Source organism: Mus musculus, chromosome 7, assembly GCF_000001635.26.
Source record: "Mus musculus strain C57BL/6J chromosome 7, GRCm38.p6 C57BL/6J".
In the NCBI taxonomy this organism is placed as follows: domain Eukaryota; kingdom Metazoa; phylum Chordata; class Mammalia; order Rodentia; family Muridae; genus Mus; species Mus musculus.
Genome location: NC_000073.6, coordinates 13,308,809 through 13,331,086, shown reverse-complemented (window position 1 = coordinate 13,331,086; position 22,278 = coordinate 13,308,809). Strand labels below are relative to the sequence as shown.

Sequence of the window (22,278 nt, the reverse complement as noted above, 5' to 3'; positions counted from 1 at the left end):
AAAAGATCATAGGTATTATATTCCATCAACCTAAAAAACACTGCTGTTGAACCAGTAAACCCTAGAAATGAGGCAGCGGTGGAGTGAGAAACAGAAGGAAATAAATGAAGTACCAGGTTGATATGAACAAAAAATTACATTATATGAGCTGTGGAAATGTAACAAAGTCTCTTCTGTTGTGCAACTGATATAATATTTAAAAAGGAACTTTGGGCCTGGGGAAAAGTTGAATAAATAAAAGTGTTTGGTTTGCTATGCAAGCATGAGACCTGAGCTTGAATCACCAACACTCATGGAAAAAGTATGCATGGATAAACATTCCTGTACCTGTAGCACTGGAAAGCACACATAGGTGGATCCTACATCCAGTTTGGCCAAAACTCTGAGCTTTAGGCTCATTAATAAGCCATGTTTCACAACAATAAGAAGGTAAAGAACAACAGTGGAAGACACTTGAAGTCTGCCTTGTTCTAGCCTCAACATGGCTCCACAAAAGCGTACACAACCCGCACAATCCAACACCCCCTAAGCAGTGACAAATCTCTGGGTATCTGTGCAGTATTGACAGAGACACTGAAAAGGGATGAGAAGACACCCCTCGAATGCTATCATCCCATTTCCTAAGCTGGACCCAGACTGAAGCTGAGCTGAGCTGAGAACCAGCACACCTCCCTTCATTTTACAGAGGGCTCTTCCTGCCAGGACAAACAATACTCTCAAGCTGAGAATCAAGACAAACCTTTCCTTCTCTAAGCTGCTTTGGTCTGATATTTTGTTAGCCAAGAGGAATGAAAATACAACTGATCAGTATACAACAAGTCCTATACCAAAATATCGCACCATACCACATGAAATAAATTATCATCTGTCCATTTAAGAAAATGAAAATCAAAGGCAGCATGTATTTGGTGTCTGAAGGAAGAAACACCATCTCATTCTGATAATAGAAAACATCCTTGCATCCAAACTCAACACTTACCAAGTGGACCCAGAGACCCCTGCGAGGTATGTGACAGCATCCAACAGGCCAAGTTCTTTCAGCTCACTCAGCACACCAAGACAAGCGATGTGGGCCCGCAGCCCCCCGCCAGAGCCCAAGACAGCAATGACTGGAGCCTGAGCATTGGAAGAAGGACAATTAGTGGACAATATAAGGTACAAGAGCATATCTAATATCCTGCTTGGGTGGGGTGAAATCTGCCCCACATTACTGCTCTAGTAGGGTAAGTCTACACCTATTTACATGCCCTTCCCTGCTCAGCCCAGAGGAGTTGAGCTGCACAGCACAGGCAATCCCACCAGTGTGGCCCTCACTTGCACTCACCTGGTCAGCTTGGATGTTGAGCTTTCGTAGAGCCTCCAAAACCTTGGGACTGCGTTTGTGCACAGCTGCCTTTTCTGCTTCCTGGAGTCTAGTGGCAGGGCAGACCCCAGAGCTTCTGGAGACAAAAGGAAAACAGAAAATTTCAAAAATTTTTTCAGTGAGAAAGAAAGCATAGAAAGGGCTTTGGAGAACACCTAGAGTGGTGTCCTCCACAGAGTTATCTATCAGTTGCAGGATGCTTAGGAGCAAAGGTGCTCAAGGGCTCTGTCTTAGTCAGGGTCTCTATTCCTGCACAAACATCACGACCAAGAAGCAAGTTGGGGAGGAAAGGGTTTATTCAGCTTACAGTTCCATGCTGCTGTTTATCACCAAGGACGTCAGGACTGGAACTCAAGCATGTCAGGGAGCAGGAGCAACGCAGAAGCCATGGAGTGATGTTCTTTTCTGGCTTGCTCAGCCTGCTCTCTTATAGACTACCAGCCCAGAGATGGACCCACCCACAAGGGGCCTTTCCCCCTTGATCACTAATTGAGAAAATGCCTTACAGTTGGATCTCATGGAGGCATTTCCTCAACTGAAGCTCCTTTCTCTGTGATAACTCCAGCTGTGTCAACTTGACACAAAACTAGCCAGTACAATTGACCCCTTGTCAACTTGACACACAAACACATCACTGGTAAGCCTCAACCCTTAGTTTCTTATACATCCCCAAGATCTAAATAACTTTAAAAGTCCCACAGTCTTTACAAATTCTTAAAATTTCAATCTCTCTTAAAATCGAAAGTCTTTACAATTAAAAGTCTCTTTAACTGTGGGTTTCACTAAAAAAAAACTTCCTTCAAGAGGGAAAAATATCAGGGCACATTTCTCCAACCATCCAATGTCTGGGATCCAACTCACGATCTTCTGGGCTCCTCCAAGTACTTGGGTCACTTCTCCAGCCATGCCCTTTGTAGCACAAGTGTTGCCCTCTAGGCTCCAGATGCCTGTACTCCACTGCTCCTGCTCTTGGTGGTCATCTCATGGTACTGGCATCTCCAAAACACTGCATGACCCCTTCAGTCCTGGGCCATTAATTACAACTGAGGCTGCTCCTTCACCAATAGCCTCCCATGGCCTCTCACAGTGCCAAGCCTCAGCTGGTCCACGTGACCCCTTCATGCCTTCAAAACTAGTACCACCTTGGTGACCCTTACACATTACCAAGTCCCACTGCAGCAGGAGTACAACCTTGGCTATCTCTGGAACACAGCCTCTTTGTGCTTTCAGAAAACACTTCCTAGAAGATGTCACCTCAATGATGCTGGTCTCTTCTTAATCACCGCTAATTTCTTAGCTCCAGCTAACCAGCATCAATAGTCCCAGTAATGCAAGAGTTTCACTTTAGTAGTTCTGGTATCCTGTTAATCACAGCTGATTCTTCAGCTCCAGCTAACCAGAACCACAGAATCTTCCCAATCAAAATAGCAATGGCCCTGAAAAGAGTCTTTAATTTCCCTCTGAAATTTCACAAGTCAGACTTCCATCTTCTGCACTGCTCTCAACATTATCTTCCAAGCTCCTACAGAACATTCAACAGAGCTCTTATCACCGAATGGATCTTCTGGCCCAAAGTTCCAAAGTCCTTCCACAGTCCTCCCAAAATCATGGCCAGGCTGTCACAGGAATACCCCACTATGCTGGTACCAATTTGTCTTAGTCAGGGTTTCTATTCCTGCACAAACATCATGACCAAGAAGCAAGTTGGGGAGGAAAGGGTTTATTCAGCTTACACTTCCATACTGCTGTTCATCACCAAAGAAGTCAGGACTGGAACTCAAGCATGTCAGGGAGCAGGAGCAACGCAGAAGCCATGGAGTGATGTTCTTTACTGGCTTGCTTCCCCTGGCTTGCTCAGCCTGCTCTCTTATAGAGCCAAGACTACCAGCCCAGAGATGGTCCCACTCACAAGGGGCCTTTCCCCCTTGATCACTAATTGAGAAAATGTCTTACAGTTAGATCTCATGGAGGTATTTCCTCAACTGAAGCTCCTTTCTCTGTGATAACTCCAGCTGTGTCAAGTTGACACAAAACTAGCCAGTACAGGCTCTGAGATTAAGATATGTATCAGATATTAAAAAAATAAACTCCAGAGCATCCAAGGGCCAGCCAAGATGGCTCTTAAGGTAAAGGTGTCTGCCAATCCCTCTGATGACCTAACCACACAGTAAAGGCAGAGAGCTGACTTGCCCTAGTTGTGCTCTGATCTACACGTGCACTGTGGCATATGAGTGCAAGCATGTGCTTAAGCATGCACTCACACACATACACACAAAACAGACAGATGATAGATTGATGGATAAATAAATCAGTGTAATCTGAACTGGAGACACAGGTTATGTCTCTGAAGAAGCTGCCTCACCATAATTAAATACATTTCTGCTGTTACCGCACCTTCCATTCATTCCCCACACTGTTACTTTAAAAGTTTATATAGCTTTATCTGTAACTGAAAAGGTGCAAGATCAATTAACAAAGAGAGAGAAAGAGAGAGAGAGAGAGAGAGAGAGAGAGAGAGAGAAAGGGAGAGAGAGAGATTGAGGCTAATTGATTGCTGCTAATAGCCAAGAACTGGAAACAACATAGATATCCCTAAACCAAAGAATGGATTTTTTTTTAAAGTGGCACATTTACACAATGGGGTTTTAGTCAGTAGTTAAAAACAAAAAACAAAATGCCTTCATAAAATTTGCAAACAAATTGATGGAACTAGAAAAAAATCACCTGAGGTAACCCAGACCCAGAAAAACATAGTGTGTACTCACTTATAAGTAGATATTAGCTATTATGAATAATCAGACCCAGAATGGATAAATAATAAGAAAGGTTCTAGGGAGACTCATGGAACTCCCTGGAAGGGAAATAGAATAGCTTTTGTGGTGAACTTGGGGGAAGGGGAGTAGAGATAGGAACAAAAGTGATCAGGTAAGGGACAGACGGATGAAGAGTAAGAGTATGGGGAGAAACAACTGTAATGGAGGGGCATTTGGGGGAGCGATTTGGATACCTAGTGCAATGAAAACTTCCAGGAATCTAGGAGTATAACACTAGTGAGGACTCCTAGTAATGGAGGATGAAGAGCCTAAACCAGCCATCTCCTGGAACCAGGCAAGACTTACAGTGCTGAGACTGGAACACCAACCCAGTCAAAAAAATCTTTTGACCTACAGCCTGGCCTACCAGCAATCCCAAGGTATGAGAGGGAGACCATAGCAGACACTGTTTGGATGGCCAGAAACTGGAAGTTGGATAGTCCAGAGACCTATGGCAGAACTAAACAAGACTGGCCAAAGGGAGGCTGGGGAGTGTCAATGAAATCATTCCTAATTTTCTACTCTTGTCATAGATTGGACCCTAGTCCAATTACAATAAAAGAGGCTTCATCTAGCAACTAATGGGAGAGGATGCAAAGACACAAAGCCAAATACTAGGCATTGAGGAGGGAAAGGAAGGTGAGTTGAGATACCACAAGAACATGGCCCACAGAACCAACTACTTAGGACATATAGGAGCTCACAGAAAATGAAGTGGGTGTCACAGAACCAACATGGGCCTATGCCAGGAAGACTGAAAATGTACTAGTTGTTTAGCTTGGGGTTTTTATGGGACTCTGAACAGTGGGAGTGGGGGTGTCTCTGACTCTTGTGACCCTTTTCCTCATCCAGCCTTGATATGAGGATTTGTGCCTAGACTTATGGCATCTTGTTGATCTGTGCTGAGTTGCTATCCCTGGGAGGTCTGATGTTTTCTGAAGGGAAACAGGACCAGTGGGTCTGGGGAGTTTGGGTTTGACTGGGACCCACATGGTAGAAGAAAATTACTCCCATATGTTATCCTTTGATTTAAACAAGTCTGCCATGGCACAGGCATATCCTTTCTCTCACACACAAAATAAATGAATGTGATTAAAAAAAAGCATTTAAAGTTAACCCCGCTCATGACTCACCGCTTATGTAGTGATTTGGGAGACTCGGCACAGCTCATCTTCCTGACTTCTACTACTTTCAAAGTTGCTTTCTCCTGTGGCACAATCACGACCAGCTTTGTCGTGGGATGATGGAGTTCTGAGGTGAGTATTGGTTCTACCTGTGGAGTCTGTAGGAATGAACCCAGATGAATAGTCCTTAAGGCACATTAGCCCACCAGTCTAGCCTTATTTTGTAGTGAATATCTGATAAATGTCATAATGTCATGAATGAATTCAAATAGCCACTTAAAACAATTGAAGTCTGGCAAAGGAAAAAAAATGTAACTAGGTCCTTGTGGAAAGTTTGTTGAACACACATTGGAAGATTCTGTCTTTAAACCAGATGTTTCTGTCTTTTCAGCCATTGGCTCCTCAGCCCTGAGGACAGTGGTTCCATCAAATTTTGGCTATTGTAATGGCTGCTGGTAGGATAAGGCTAAGCTTATCATGAACATACTACTCTCCTGAAGGCTACTCCACACTGTTTCTTCTTTCCCTACCAGTCTTACTGATGAACACTGGGGAGGAGGTTCATTGTAACTACACCCCAACCATGAAGAGCAGTGGGGTCTAGTACTGGCTGTGAGTCCTAACCTGTCCTTGCCCTGCCCCAATCTAGAAACTCCTTCCTTCTGAAAGATGCTTCAAGTCCATGTAGAAGTTGCTAAGAGATAGGAGGCCCTGACACTTGGACCTGTCCAGTTTCTCCAAACATATTTATCTAACAACTCTTCCCTTCTGATGAAAACAGACAAATTACACCACACTAAATTATCTCAAGATGGGGGAAACTACCAACTGAGAGTTACCATTCTCAGTGACCATCAGCAGTGATATAATTCATGAACCCTAGACAACAGTTGTTTTTTGTTTCAATGTGATGGGTTGCTTTTATTCTACTTACCAATTGTTCCATCCCTGTACTAGCTGAGTTTCTCTAGCAACGTATCTGCTCACTGCTAACTGCTCACTGTTGGGAAGTCAGTTTACAGACAGCTTCAATGGCACAAACACATATAAAAGGAAAGTTTGGTAAAAAGATTTTGGTACTTACAGACCTTTGGGATGCTCAGCAGGCCTCCTGCACAGAGGAAAGATAGATGGAGAGGAGTGGCAACCAGCAATATATACTGGGGAACTAGGTTGTGAGTTGCTTCAAGGTAGCAAACAAATGCCTGGATGGTGCATTTAAAGGAAGCCCAGCCTATGGAGGGGAGGGGAAGGGTGCTTTCTAGTTTTTTATCAGTATTGCAAGCTGGCACCAGTTGGGCGTGGTAAAGAACTAATTGTAGTTGTGCCAAAGGGAACTAACTGGAAATCTTGTTCCTTACATTAAAGTCAAGTTTAAATTAAAAGGAGAGAGAAGAACAAACACTCGTGTCAGAGTTATTTTAAAACTGAAGTGTTTATATTCAATTGTCTCAAAAGGCAAATAGTATCCCCACTTCTGATTTTTCTGACTTTTTCAAGACACTGTTGGATATGTATTCATGTTTTATAAAGCTTTCAGCCCCCCTTGCTTTTCTATAATAAAAACTTATACTTGAAGTAGAATATGATGTTATCTATGTTACACTTGCTATGCAGAACTGAGATTATAATTTTTATTAATTAAATTTGACCTTTAGACATGACAAAGAAACTGCACCTATGAAACCTCAATGTAATGGTTTTTCAAACAAGGCCTGCATAATAAAAACTAAAGTTGACATGAAAATGTGGATGAGGGAAATCTCATATGGCCCCAACCCTAGATGAGTTATAGGCAATTAATTGTTTTTGAGAGAGGGACAGTCAGTCTTCTCATAGAATAAACCAAGTATGTTATTTAATCCCAAGTGGTCAGCCCTATGCACATGTACATACAAGCATCTGCTTCCATACGTTCTAGATGGAGAGTCTTTGATTATGATTGAGCTAGGGTTCAATCTAGGACTATAGTAGAAATAATTTATATCATTTCATTGTCTTTTTTCCAGCCCTGTTTAGTTCTGCTATCCTTTCCCCTTTAGTCTTGTCTGCTCCTCATAGTCATTCAGTGGAGAGCTCTCTCACTATCTACCCTTTTCCTCCTTTCTCCCTTCTTTCTCCAATCTTTGTTTTGTAGTCAGCAGAACCCTGAGGGAAAACAAAAGCAGGCCTGAGACCAAATGCTAACTCCAGAGACCCAGAGATAAACTACCAAGCCCTGCCTGTTATGGTTTCCATACAAAATGTCACCACAGGCACATGTGTTTCAACATTTGGTCCCCAGTTGATGCCACTGTTTTAAGAGACTATGGAACTTTTAGGTAACGGGACCTAGTTGGAGGTTGTAAGATCACCAGAGTGGGCCTTCCACATTGCAAACCCCCATCACTTATAGTCTAGCTCTGTGTTCATGGGACGATTAACAAGCTGCACAGCCAATTCCAACCCCTATTATGGGGTCCCAGCACCATGCCTTACCTACCATGGGTTCATATCCTTAAACAATGGATCAAAATCCTCTCCCCAAGCTGATTCTGCCAGATATTCTGTCACAGCTATGTGAAATACAGTTTTTGAGCTCAGATCCCTCACTTTAACAGTAGGCAAATGACTCTGATGTTCAAATGGCAAATGTGGAGTCTGCCCCAGGACTCAGCCAAACTTACCTCTCACCCCATTGTTCCAATCTCTCCTGTTCACTTCCTCTCCTGTATTCTCTTCCTCTCTCCTCCTTAGCCAAACACACGGCACCTACATAGTTGAGTTGTAATGGCATGTTATTCTTTATTAATTTCTCAGGAAAAAAATGTTTACTTAACAGGCCATCACCTGTAGACAAGGACTTTAATCCATCAATTTCTGCAGAAAACGAACTTACTGCAATCTCAAAGATTATTGCCTACAGAATGAGTATTATATGACTTCCTGCTAATTTCTCCAGAAAATATTTAACTAGCCAAGGCCTCTAGGTTAACATTTGGAAACTGCAGGCAATAGCTATGTCTCATGGTGTATTTATATTATACATGAATACAATAATCACTAATAACCTACCTTATACTCAGTAAGCAGAATCTTTTTTGTAAATCATTTATCGTACCACTTCTTACCAGGTGATAGTTTAAGTTAAACATCATAAGGAATTGATATGAAGTCTCCCTTCAATTCTTTTGGTTTGGTTTGGTTTGGTTTGGTTTGGTTTGGTTTGGTTGTTGTTGTTACAGTTTTGTTGTTGTTTTCTTTTGTTTTTTGTTTTTTGAAACAGGGTTTCTGTGTAGTCCTAGCTGTCCTGGAATTCCACTGTAGACCAGATGAGGTTGGCTTCAACTCAGACCCACTTGTTTTTGTCTCTCAAACACTGGGGATTAAAGTCATGCACCACACCACATGGCCTTTCTCCTATTCTTAAAGAATCTACATTTTCTCAACCTTCAGTATTTTTCTCATGTCCTTCCAGAATTAACATGTGCAAATAGTAAATGTATCCAGTATATACATATACACTAATATACATACATACATATTACACAAATGCATACACATATACATTACATATACACACTAAATATACACACTATAGGCATACACTATATACACATTTACTCACTACATATACAGTATACACACATACCATACATACTACATATACATACCACATATACATATTATATACATGCACTATATATACTATATACATTATTTACATATATAGTACATATATAGATACCATATACACATGTATAAACTTAGGTATACAATGATATACATACACATCTGTATATTTACATCTACATTAATAGACACATAACCCACTCTATATACTTATATATATGCTATATATACATAGATATACTAGATATTTACAGTTATATAAAATCCACACATCTAAATACAATATACTACATACACTGTATCTGTATATATAGTGATACATGTGTACATATACACATAAAACATATATACTACATATTTAAATATATGCAATATATATGTACATATGTATCTCAGATATGTACATATTGTGTCAGGTGGTGTGCTAGTATTCATTTACCAACTATCTTTCTGTAGTAGGAAGACATTAATCAACTTGAGTTCTTGGGATACATACTTACTATGAGCTCCAGTTTGATAGCAGAGACCCTGACTTGCAGCACCTAGTGGTTCCCTGTGGTAAACCACAGGTGATTTCAAGCTACCGTCATGAGTAATGTAGAATTGGGAAGAAAAGTACACAGTCTCGTTTTTTAACAGTATTCCATTATGTAAACGAACCCCATTTTCTGTATCCACTCTTTGGTTGAAGGACATCTGGGCTGTTTCCAGCTTCTGGCTATTACAAACACTGCTGCTATGAACATAGAGGAGCATGTGTCCTCATGGTATGGTGGAGCATCTTTTAGGTATATGCCCAAGAGTGGTATAGCTAGGTCTTCAGGTAGAACTATTTCCAATTTTTTGAGGAAACTCCTGGTTGATTTCCAGAGTGGTTGGATGGAACTAGAAATACCATCCTAAGTGAGGTAACCCAAACTCAAAAGGACATACATGATATATACTCGCTGATAAGTAGATATTAGCCAAAAAGCTCAGAATACCTATGACACAACTCACAGACCATGTGAAGTTTAACAAGAAGGAAAGCCCAAGTGTGGCTACTTCAATACCTCTTAGAAAGGGCAACAAAATAATCACCAGAGGTAGAGGGAGGGAGGGACCTGGATGGGAGAGGGAAACAGGAGGGGAAAAGAGAGGCAAGGGCAGGTGGGGGGCAGGGGGAGACAGGAGAGAAGCCCAGAAGGCCAAGAGAATGAATAGAAAAATGCAGCATGTGTTGTGGTGGGGGGCGATGGGAACTTCTAGAAAGTTCTAGACACCAGGATGTGAGAGGAGCTCAGGACCCAATAGGGATGACCTTAGCTGAAATGCTAAGTGGGGAGATGGAACCTAAAGAGACCACCTCCAGTAGATAGCCATAACCCCTATTTGAGGCATGGGGCCACCCACCCATCTTCAAAATTCCTGACCCAGAGTTATTGCTGTCTAAAGGAAATGCTGGGACAAATAGAGCAGAGACTGAATGAAAGGCCATCCAGAGACTGGCCCAACTCGGGACCCATCCCATGTGCAGGCCCCAATCCCTGACACTATTACTAATGCCATGTGCTTGCAGACAGGAGCTGTCCTCCGAGGGGCTCAACCAGCAGCTGACTAAGACAGATGCAGATACTTACAGTCAACCAGTGGACTGAGCCTGGGGACCCCTATGGAAGAGTTAAGAGAACTGAAGAGCTAAAGGGGATTGCAACCCTATAGGAAGTAGGAAGAACAACAGTATCAACTAACCCAGACCCCTCAGACCTCCCAGAGGCTAAGCCACCAACCAAAGAGCAAACAAGGGCTGCTCCGTGGCCCCCCGATACATATGTAGCAGAGGACTGCCTTGTCTGGCCTCAGTGGGAAAGGATGCACTTAATCTTGTACAAACTTGATGCCTCAGAGAAGGAGGGAGTTAGAGGGGTGAGGTGGGAGTGGGTGGATGGAGGAGCACCCTCTCAGAAGCAAGGATGTGGTGAAGAGCTCATGGAGGGGAGACCAGTAAGGGGGCAACATGTGGAATGTAAATAAATAAAATATTAATAAATAAAATATTTTTTAAAAAAGGTAAACAGCCCCTAAGGGCCAATAAGATCAGACTTTAGCCTATGCTAAGAGAGAGAGAGAGAGAGAGAGAGGAAGGAAGAAGAAGGAGGAGGCGGAGGAGGAGGAGGAGGAGGAGGAGGAAAGGGCAGAGGGAGGGAGGGAGAGAGAATACACACAAAATGCATTATCATTTTTAAATTCCTTTTATCCTAAGGCAAGAGAAAGTAATTCCAGACTCTTCCAGTAATCCAGAATAGAATGGGAAACTTGGTGTCTGGTCATTTACTGATTTGACAATCACAAAATCTGAATAGGCCTGACAGCTACCAGTTACTCTCTTTCTCTCTCTCTCTCTCTCTCTCTCTCTCTCTCTATATATATATATATATATATATATATATATATATATATATACATATATATATATGTCTGGTCACTTACTGATGAATATATATATATATATATATATATATATATGGGCACCATCCATCCTGAAAGTGGAGGAAAAAGAATAAAGGCACATCAGGAAAGTCAGTCTTATATTAATAGTTCCATAGTTCCAAGCAAGCATTCCTCAAATGATTAACCTGAATTGCTGGCTAAGGGCATGGCCGGGACTTCATAGGAAAGGAGCAAAGGGGTGTTACCATAGACAAGATCTGAGAGACTGAAAACAGCTCAGCACACTCCAAACCAGCATTCTGTACAGTCCATTACAAACAAGTAACAACAAAAGTGAAGCAAAGGTGTCAATCTGGGTTCTCCATCACCTCATCAGCATTCACTCTTTTCTCCAAGCCAACTAAAGATATCAACAACAGTGGGATTCCCACATTGTAACAATGATGGAATGGGGCTAACAACTGTTCCACTGCCAATCCTATAAAAGTATATCTTTTAGTACATTTTGTGTATTAACAAAATTCTCATGACCCTTAGTGGTTACTTTAACAACCCTAAAATGTAGTTCTCTTTTACGCCCATTTTACAGAGAAAGAATCAAAGACACAGAGTAAATGACTTGTCAGTATAGAATACTGCTACCTACTAAACATGCTCAACTGTTCACCATTCATCCAACTGATATTTCATACTCATGTCTATGGCAGGCATGATTATCAACCCTCATGTAATAAAACCAGGGTTTCAGTGAGATCACAAAACTTACCCAAAACCTCCACAGGCAAGCAGCAAAGCCATGTTTCATGAGAGTCAAGAGTTCCTGCTCACCCAAACTAACAAACACAGTATGCAAGCAGCACAGAACCCCTGCACTTGCAGCCACCTGATTTTTGACAAAGATGCCAAATACATACACTAGAGAAAAAATGCCTCTTCAATAAGTAGTATTAGAATAACTGGGTATTCAAATACAAAAGAATAAAGCTAGATCTCTATTTCTCACCTTCTCTAAAGGTCTGTTCTAAATGGATCAGATATCTTTCTAAGAAAAGTGAGGCAGAGAAGAGTCAGACCCACCTCAGCAGGCTGAGACTACCTTATTGGAACAGCAAGGGGGCTGGGGTTGGGGGCAGCCTTTGCACAGGATGAAGGTTGATCATCTTTACAAGAGGACATGCATATATACATAGGTAACTATAGATATTTTTGTGGTTTAACTGGGAGTAGGATGTATTGTTTTCAATACCTAGATACTGTTTCTGCAAATGGAGCTGAAAGTTAGACTTGGGCTAAGCAATTCTTAATAGCTTGGTGCTATCACCCAATGCACCCTAACTCAGTTCCTCATGATATGAAGCCATTACCCAACAATTTTAAGACCTGAAACTCCTGTTAGAGAAAAAAAATTAGGGTAATCATTTTAAGATACAAAAATTTTCTGAGAAGATACAGGGTTTTCTGAGGATTCCAGATACTCAGGAAATAATGTCAAGAATTAACAAATGGGATTACAAGCTTTAAAAGCTGTGCAATTAGCAAAGAAATAGGAGTGAAAAGATACCCTGTAGAATGAGAGAAAATCTTTGCTAACTATATCTCTGATGGAAAATGAACATCTACAATACATAAAGAACTAAAGAAACAAATCCCAAGAAACAAAACCAACCAATACAATGGGCAAATTAAATGAACAGTTGAAAAATGAGGAAGTATAAATAGCCAAGTAATTTTTAAAAATTATCACTAGCCATTGGGTAATTATAAATTAAAACTACATTGAGAGTCTACTTATTCCAGTAAAATGGCAGCCATTATGGAAACAAGTTAATGCTGAGAAGACAAACCAAAGAGAACCATTATATAAGTTTGGTAGGAATGTAAATTAGTCCAAGCACTATAGGAATTAGTGTGTAATTTCCTTAAGAAAAAAAAAAGAATTAAATACAGTTCTACCCTAAGAACTGGCTATACTGCTCCTGGGAACTTTGCTAAAGGGTTCCATAGACTTGCACACCAATATCCACTGTAACCACAATAGCTGTAGTCACAACAGCCAAATTATGGAATACTTCCAAGTGTCCATCAACAAGGGAATAGATACAAAAAAATGTGATCTGTGTGCACAAAGAACTTTTATTCACCCATTAAGAATATAATAAAGAATACGTCACTTGCAGGAAAATGGCTAAAACTACAGATTATGAGATGAAATCTCAGGCCCAGAAAGGCAAATATCCCATTCATGGTTCCTAGGTTTTATAGAGAGGGGGAAAAGGAAAAGAGGGGCAACAGTAGAGGGAATGAGAGGAACAAGGTCAAAGTGTATCATACAATGGAATGAAAAAAATTTTTTTGATTTTTCAGTACTGTGTTCAGTGAATATATACCAATATAACACAGTGCCAGCAAGAAGGGGTTTGCAACACCATAGGAAGAACAACAATATCAACTATCCAGACCCCCAAGAGCTCCCAGAGACTAAACCACCAACCAAAGATTACATACAGAGGGACCCATGGTTCCAGCCACATATGTAGCAAAGGATGGCCTTATCAGGCATCAATGGGAGGAAAGGCCCTTGGTCCTGTGAAGGCTCATGGGAATGCCAAGGTGGGGAGGTAGGAGTGGGTGGGTGGGCGGAGGAACACCCTCACAGAGGTGGCGGGGGGTGGGGTGGGGGGGGGTGGGGGAGGGGTTGGGATAGGGGGATTCTGGGGGGAAAGTGGGAAGGGGAACCAGGAAAGGGGATAACATCTGAAATGTAAATAAAGAAAATATCTAATAATAAATAAATTAAATTAATTAATAAATAAATAAGATTATTCTGGCTGTATGCTAAAATAAGTTCCTCGAAGATTAAAGATTGATTTTATTGTTTTGGAAAATACAGAATTCATTAGCAATGAAAGATCTAGTTAATTTCATTGACACAAATTGAGACAAATGGTATCTTTTGGTTATACCCTTCTCAATTGTGTTATTTTTGAAACAAAAATAGTTGACAAGTTTCAGGGTTAAAACATAAGTATTTAATGTTAGCATATACTTAAGCTGTGAAAGCATGGGCCACAGTGTTCATCTGGGATGAGTCTTCTTTATTACTGGTTTTGTTGGGTGGCCCTGGTAGTTCTACAGGAGCACACATGGAAAATAAGGTGTATTCATGAGGGCAGTTTGAATCAAGCTATAAAAATCACAAATATCACCAGTACCTTTCAGACTTGCATTTACTTACCTCACACCGACTTAACCAGTATAACATGTCTTGTAAGAAAATAGGAGCCGAAATTGTATTCTGGTGATCTTTTGAATAAAATATTTCTAAACAGAAAAAAAAAGTGCCAGCGTGATGGCTCTGTGGGTAACGGTGCTTGTTGTCAAGCCTAATGACCTAGGTTCATCCCTGGACCCAAATGGTAGAAAGTGAGAACTAGTCCCAAGTTGTCCTCTGACTTCCTCATATATGCTACGGCATACATACAAATAAATGAATATAGTGAAAATTAAGTTTTTGTTCTCCAATGAGGAATGAAAAATTTAACTTAGGCCAGAACATTGAAATACTGCTTTCAAAGAATTGCTTAACAGCTGTCCCAATTCAACTAGTGTTGACCTAGCAACAATGACTTTCTAAAAGCAGAGTAGAATGGTGCATATCTGTCATCAAACACTGGGTATGTGAGGTAGAAGAGTCATGAGTTAAGAGGACAACCTGGGCTACACAGCAAGCCCAACTAAACAAAACAAAATGAGACAATGGGCCAGCCTCTTGTCGGTAAGCACACACCTGAAAGTCTCTAGAGTCATACTATGGGGACCCCATTTCTGCCAGACTCTTGCCAGGTTCTGAAACACAGTTTGGAGTTATGGCAGCAGTAAGAATAAAGATACTAACAACTAGCTGTTATTCAAGCAAGAAGCCCCAATAGCTCAAGCAATCTTTATTCATACAAGTTCTAAAGCAGTCAAGCGTGAGTAGTTTCAAGCTGTTTCATTTTCCAAAAATCACAATACTTAGCCATTTTAGTTTCTCTTTCACACTCCCTTGTTTTCACTGACCTTTACCCATGTCCAAGCATTATTTAACCATTACCTCGTATCTAACCATAAATTTTATATTGCAAGCCAAATGATTATATCTATCCAGGCACATCTATTCATACTGTACCTAGGCCAGCAGACATAAGCCCTAAGACTAATCTTTATTAACAGTATGCTATATTTTTAGAGTAAGCAGAGAGTATGATACTATACCTAGAATATTTTCCAGGTATAAGTCTAATAATTTGTAAATGGTTTACATACCACTTTTACGTTAGCAGCAGGTTTTTTTGATATGGTCCTGTTCTTTTCTTAAACACACAGAATAGTCATAATTGATGCCTGCCCGATTCTTAACTGTTAGGATCAAGTTTCGTTTCTTCCTGGCAGTTTCTACTTTCACTTTTATCTCCAAAGGGACTGGAAGATTTAGAATTGTTAATTTTTTTTGGCCCCAAAGAGATGTCTGACCTTTCCCACCCTTCGTCTTTTCCTTATATGTTCCCATAAGTTTTTAATAGCATCTCTTAAGAAATCAACTCCTAAATGCATGAGATGTATTAATGTCTTCTCTAAAACACTTAAGTAAGCAAGGATCATTAACCTAAGTGACTTTCTCCAGCTTATTCATGATTGTAGAGACAGCCAGTAGTAGGGAGAACCAGTTTCTATGTTCAGAAACAAAAAACAAAAAACCCAGGTTCGATAAACTACAAACTTTAGAAACTTGAGAGAATTTAATAAAGACTCTTCCGAGAGGCTTTTGTTCCTAGTAAATTCAACTGCAACCATGACTGACAAAGGAAAACTAAAAATTACCGTAAGTAAGAGTAAACAGAGCCAAGCCCTGGAGGGCCTGAGGCCCAGGGATCTCAGTCACATTCCCACTGGCCCTTGCCAAGCGGGCAGGAATCTCCAAAGGCCTTGTCCTGAGGGGCTGCATTTGCAAAACATGGTTACAGCATGGCTTTTCACATTTCCACAATATTTTGTTGATTCCTAAACCTACAAGCACCTGACCAACGATCCCTCACCTCTTTGCTTCCCTAAACCCAAATGAGATCAGTGTTCATGGCTCTGCTGTCTCTAGCTAGAGCTGTGTGTTCCCTTGCTGAACAGCCTGTTCCTCCGGTTTCATACCATGGTTCTTTTTTCAGCTTCTGGATGCTAAGGTAATCCTGGAATGAATCCTGGAATGCAGGTTTAATCTCTGCGGTCTGCCAGCCCTTACTTAGGCAGGACTTACCTTGCTTGGGAGAAAACTGGCTAGAGAACAATCACCCTGTAATTACACCTGTAATTCGTCAAGAGCTGGGTGTTCCTGGAAGCAACCTGAGCAGTGCCTTGAGTTTGTTGCCAAGATGGCAAAAAACTTGCAGACATGGCAGTGGGCAGTGTGCCCAGAACAACCATCTCTTCCTAACAAGCCGTGATAAGGGACAGTGAGGAACAACCTCCGGATAAAGGAATGGCACTTGGAAGCAGACACTACTCCCAATGACTAGCTTTGTTACCCCTTAGCCTCTTTGGCAGCTGGCAAGCTCACTTTTATCATTAGTGGGCTGAGGGGTGGGCCCATGAAGAATGTAAACACATCTTCAGCTAAGCATAGGGAGATCTCTTTATATTACAGAACATGAGCAGCCCGAAGGTTTTGAGGCCACAGGCCAAATTTCAATCCACTAATTGCTAGATGAAATTTGTAGCAAGCAACAGCATCCTGTTAAGTTTTTTCTTTCTCTAAAAGACATGGGCAATAATTGTACCAAAATAGCTTCAAAGGAAGAATTGGATGAAGTCATGCATAATACATTTAAGGCTAAGCGTGGTTCATTTTATGCCCATGGACACAGGAAAATGTGGTGTGCTCCATTCAGTTAGATTGTTTAAAAATGCCTTGCCAGCATAAAACATTTCCCAGCAAGCTTTGCTGCAGGTAATGGTCATGTGACTGAGAGCTGGTCCTTTTGATTCACCATGAATTGGGACTGCTGCTTCCTAGTGTGCATTCTTCATCCTCCCATGATGCCCTCAGACATACACCAAGACAGACCCATGACAACTTTTAAACTGAGCTGGATTACATCCTCTGGGGAGGATTCACGCACCGACTGCTCACCCGACTCCAGACTTGTCTCTTCGGTATTCACATATTCTAGCCATCAGCTTGATACCTTCAGTTGCAGACTTGATCGTGGCAGGTTCCATTATCTCATAGGTGCACAAGAGGCTTTCATGGCTCACCTACTGTGAATATGTGGCCTGAAGCAGACAGCAGACAGCCAGATCCAAATCTTGTCTTGACCCTCCCCCATCACCCAAATGGTAGAGCACAGTGCCTCCCTGTTAAGTGAAGATCATTAATAAACTAGTGGGACTCATTGGTAAGAGTATGAGAGGGAAAACACCGGTAAGTCAGGAAGGCAGAAAACCAACTGGTTCAGGCTCAGGCTTGCACAACTGGATCCCACGCGGGCTGTGCTGGCCAGGGCCCTTGATTCTTGTGTTTCAAGGTTCTTCTGCGACTTTCCTTATTAACCCTTATACCAGGCAGGATGTCAACTGCAGCCAACAGAAGTCCCAAATGACATGTTTTGGAGTGTACATACGTGTGCTAGGTATGCTCAGTGTCAAGTATCTTCCTTAATCACGCACTTCCACTGTTTTTTGGTGTTTTGTTTTGCTTTTTGAGGTGGGTCTGGTCTTTCACTTAATCTGGAGTCTGTCAGTTCAGCTGAACTGTCTGGCCAGTGAGCCCCAGGTATCCGGCTGTCTCTACCACCTCAACTACTGTGCCTGGCTTGGAGGGTTCTGGGGAAGACTGGACTTTGGTCTTCATACATGCAAAGCAAACACTTTACTGACTGAGCCATCTCCCAGGCCCAGGACAACTGCTTTGAATGGGGCTTGATGGGGGTAGCTCCTACGGCAACTGGACACTAGGTAGGGATCACCTGGGAAAACAGAACCTTGACAAAATGTTTCCATTAGGTTGCCTGTAGGCAAATCTGTAGGGCATTTTCTTGACTATAGTGATTAATGTGAGAAGGCCAATTGGGCAGTGCCACTCTTGGGCTGGTGGTTCTGGGTGGTATAAGAAAATAGGCCAAGCAAGCCAGAGGAAGGAGACCAGTAAGTAACACTTTCTCTGTGGCCTGTACATTGGTTCCTGCCTCTGGGTCCAACGATGACTTCCCTCAGTGATAGTGATGTAGACTTATAAGGTGAAATAAACCCTTTCCACCTCGTGTTGCTTTTGGTCATCGTATTTTATCACAGCAATAGAAAACCTAACTAAGGCAGGTTTACTGTGTCCCACAAGAATGGCTCTAGCTGTGCAGGACTTTGCCTGGTTGTCTGCCCTACCCTCCTAGACCATGTCTCCTCCATCTGTTAGCAAGAAAGCTGCTGCAGATTCCTAGAAAGCTGCCAGGGCCCAATTCTTTCAGGGACCATCTCAAGAAAACCAGGCTTTCTAGAAGACTTTCCCCATCACCTTAGGAGCCTTTTTATCACATTGCTAGAGTTTTGCAACTTGTCTGTATCTTCTCCTACATGGGATCAAATTGGCTAGGGCTGTCTCCCTGTGAAGACTGAAGCACACGAACGAAGGAAAGGGACACAGGGGTTAGACTAGCAGTGATGCCTAGTCTCTGGTCATGTGCAAAGGAAGATAGCACTCAGCTAGTACTTCAGAGCACCTGTCATACATCAGACATTATGTTGAGGTCACAGCCAAAAGCAAAGCAGCTGCTGTCACTTCCTGATCTTGTGGAGTGATGCCTGAAACGCTATTGTAAAGATTGAGGTGATGTCTGGTGACAAGACAGTAGGTGGCACAAATGGGAACCACACACCTGGGCACCAGTCTCTGCCAAGAGCATGGGGATCTTGTTAGAAAGATGTGGGAGTGACTGCCAGCAGAGCTACTGAATTGGAGTACTAAGTGCTGATGCTCCTGGCAAGGGTGCAGGCAGTATCTGAATCCTCCTCTATAAAGAGAGCTAAGAGTGTCAACCTGGCAGAGTACTGGGAGTTTAAAGAAGCTAAACCATGTCAGCTCTTGATTGCCGCTGTCCACTGACTAGCACCGACAACATGTGGCAAATAAAATGAACTGTTCTAGTCCTAAGCGGCAATAGCCATGTTTTGAGTGTTCCATGGCACAAGTGGCTGGAAGCTGCCAGACTGCAGGGGAACTTGTTCAACATATGGTCATATGCTCTGTGTGAGCTCACAGCGATACCACAGAGCTCAATGTAGACCTCCTCACCAAGTAGGCATCTAAGAAGTCATTTATTGAAGAAAATAAAGCATTCCAGCCCCAGGATCTCACTCCTGTGACTCCACACACACCAATCAACACCACCAATCCAACAGTGCCCATGTTCTCGCAACCTCCACCCCAGGCCCAGGAGAGCAGGAGGTTAATAGTCTTCAACGTCGGAGTCCAAGTCTGAGCTTTGTTGGTTCTGAATCTGACTCTGCTTCCGGTACAAAGAGGCAACCTGAGGAGAGTGGGAGAAGGGGGTATCAGCAGCTCCCCAGCTCTCCCATCTCTACAGCTCCTAGCCAGAACCAACCCTCTACCCAGGGCCTCACCTGGTTACTGGTAGTGGCCTGCTCTGGCTGCTTGTCTTTACGGACACGAATGAACCGAGGAAAACGAAGAGAGATCCCTTTTTCTTTGTCCACCTGTGAGAGAGGATAGTAGTAGGGGAGGGGCTCTGCTGGGCTCCAACTGCAGTAGGCTGACAAGTGACTCCCTATCTGATCTCTTCTTTCCTGACCTGGGCCTTAACTCAATGGGGGTGTCAGCATGTTTGAAATCTTGGTACCTGATGTACTGTAAAACTCAGAAAATATAAGATTCTATACTTACTTATGTTATTAGCATCCTGATAACCATGAGTGCTGAAAAGCAGTCAGGGATTTAATGTTTTCAGGAGCCAAGCAGCAGTTACCACAGCTCTCTGTGAAGCTATCTCTTTCTTATCTACGAACACAGGTGCACACTGTCATTTCTGTGAGGCTTACATGGGTGATATGGGTGTTATTCAACTATGGGTGAGTCATAGTAAGGTAGGACAAACGTAGCTCCTTGCACTTGGTGCCAAGGGACCTGGGTCTCTACTACATAATAAGTATATAAAAAAAAAAATTTAATGAGATAAACCAAGCCTGGTAAAACTTGCTTGTAATCCCAGGTGCTCAGGAAGATGAGGTGAGGCAGAAGAATCTCAAGTTCGAGAGCTCTGTGGGTTAATGAGAACTTGTCTCTAAATAAACAAAGATAACAAAAATACACAAAACAAAAACATAGGGGGGAGAGGGAGATGGCAAAGCAACAACACCTTAGTGAAAGGACTAGGTTCAGAGATAAAGCCCCTGCCTAGAATCCCCCAGTGAGGGGCTGGGGGCGTGGCTCAGTGGTAAAGCCCCTGCCTAGAATCCCCCAGTGAGGGGCTGGGGACGTGGCTCAGTGGTAGAGCCCCTGCCTAGAATCCCCCAGTGAGGGGCTGGGGGCGTGGCTCAGTGGCAGAGCCCCTGCCTAGAATCCCCCAGTGAGGGAGGGGCTGGGGGCGTGGCTCAGTGGCAGAGCCCCTGCCTAGAATCCCCCAGTGAGGGAGGGGCTGGGGGCGTGGCTCAGTGGCAGAGCCCCTGCCTAGAATCCCCCAGTGAGGGGCTGGGGACGTGGCTCAGTGGCAGAGACCCTGCCTATAATCCCCCAGTGAGGGGCTGGGGGTGTGACTCAGTGGTAGAGCCCTGCCTAGAATCCCCCAGTGAGGGAGGGGCTGGGGGCGTGGCTCATGGGCAGAGCCCCTGCGTAGAATGAGGGGCTGAAGTCATAACTCAGTGGTACAGCTTCTAGAATCACACAGTGAGAGCATTTACTAGCCAAGCAGTTATCTTAAGCACCATGAAAACCCTGAAAACCAACAACAGCAAAACCCTAGAGGGCTACTTTGCAAAATACAAGTCTGCTTCTATTCAGAAAGTACATACCAGCCAAGCTTCAGGACAGGAAGAATAGTCAAAGAGCCCTTTAAGTTCAGTCACACTATCTCCTGTGTGCTACTCACTGACGGCTGGATCCACCAAGACTATATTACTGATCTGTTCTAACATATGGACATTAGCCGTGGAATTGTAAAAGATGGTACCATGATAACTAATTCTGAGAAACTTAAGTCATGAAGGAAACACTGGTGAGTCATGCTGAACTTCTTTTTAAAACTAGGTTCTCAAATTACTTTGGAGACAAAGGTGAGATGCTATCAAAGGGAGCAATGCCACTGTCTTCTTTTATAGCTGAGAATGATGTCTGACACCCAAATACATTCAAGGTTTTTTGATTAGTATACAGAAACAGCACATCCCAAGATCTCTCCCCATCACCTCTGCCTTCCTTCCCTTCGAGAGTCCTCCCCAGACCCCAGAACTCACCAGGCCCCGTGCAGCAGGGTAGATGGGGGACAGGGAAAGATCAGCACACTTCACCTCCCACACAATGCTTGGGTCCAGCCAATGGTCTGGGGCCACTGCCCCATCAATCCTCACATAGGGGCGTGGGGTAGGCAATACCAGGGCCTGCAGTGAGCAGAGGAGAAGAAAATGAGTTTAAATCTCAAAGCCAGGGCCAAGGCTTAGAGGGATGGAGATTAGGGATGAGAGAAGGGGAGAAGAAAATGGAGCAGTCCTTAAAGTCAAAAAACTAGACAAGGAATATCAAAGGGAAATGGGAAAAGGAAGGTGACACATTGGGACTGAAAGGGACACTAAAAATAGAGGCAGAAGTCCAGAGAAACAGAGACATAAGACAAAGACACAACACACAAGGGGAGGAGAAGTTTTTGAGGGGGAAGCGCAAGCCTGGGAAACAGCAGAGAGATTT

At 42.8% G+C, this 22,278-nt stretch overlaps 2 protein-coding genes across 8 annotated transcripts in view; both read right to left on the bottom strand.

The window, feature by feature from the left end:
* The window catches only part of Pla2g4c (phospholipase A2, group IVC (cytosolic, calcium-independent)), a 49,168-nt gene extending 29,588 nt beyond the window's left edge, over window positions 1-19,580 (bottom strand). The window contains exons 1-7 of one of the 5 annotated variants that reach the window (XM_006539805.3): window positions 17,492-19,580; window positions 14,578-14,663; window positions 7,967-8,051; window positions 6,389-6,411; window positions 5,310-5,458; window positions 1,325-1,439; window positions 980-1,116 (exon numbers count right to left, since the gene is read on the bottom strand). In XM_006539805.3, the coding sequence (XP_006539868.1) occupies window positions 980-1,116; window positions 1,325-1,439; window positions 5,310-5,458; window positions 6,389-6,411; window positions 7,967-8,051; window positions 14,578-14,604 (536 nt within the window). In that variant the 5' untranslated portion in view covers window positions 14,605-14,663; window positions 17,492-19,580. Of the gene's footprint in view, window positions 1-979; window positions 1,117-1,324; window positions 1,440-1,670; window positions 1,766-5,309; window positions 5,459-6,384; window positions 11,292-14,577; window positions 14,664-17,491 lie in introns of those variants that run through there. The other 4 variants (XM_011250511.3, XM_017322149.1, NM_001168504.1 and 1 more) reach the window with 4 other exon arrangements.
* Window positions 19,581-19,660: 80 nt separating this feature from the next.
* Window positions 19,661-22,278, bottom strand: part of Lig1 (ligase I, DNA, ATP-dependent) — a 34,252-nt gene continuing 31,634 nt past the window's right edge. For all 3 annotated transcript variants that reach the window (NM_001199310.2, NM_010715.3, NM_001083188.2), the window contains 3 exon segments: window positions 19,661-19,891; window positions 19,986-20,078; window positions 21,831-21,974. In NM_001199310.2, the coding sequence (NP_001186239.2) occupies window positions 19,811-19,891; window positions 19,986-20,078; window positions 21,831-21,974 (318 nt within the window). In that variant the 3' untranslated portion in view covers window positions 19,661-19,810.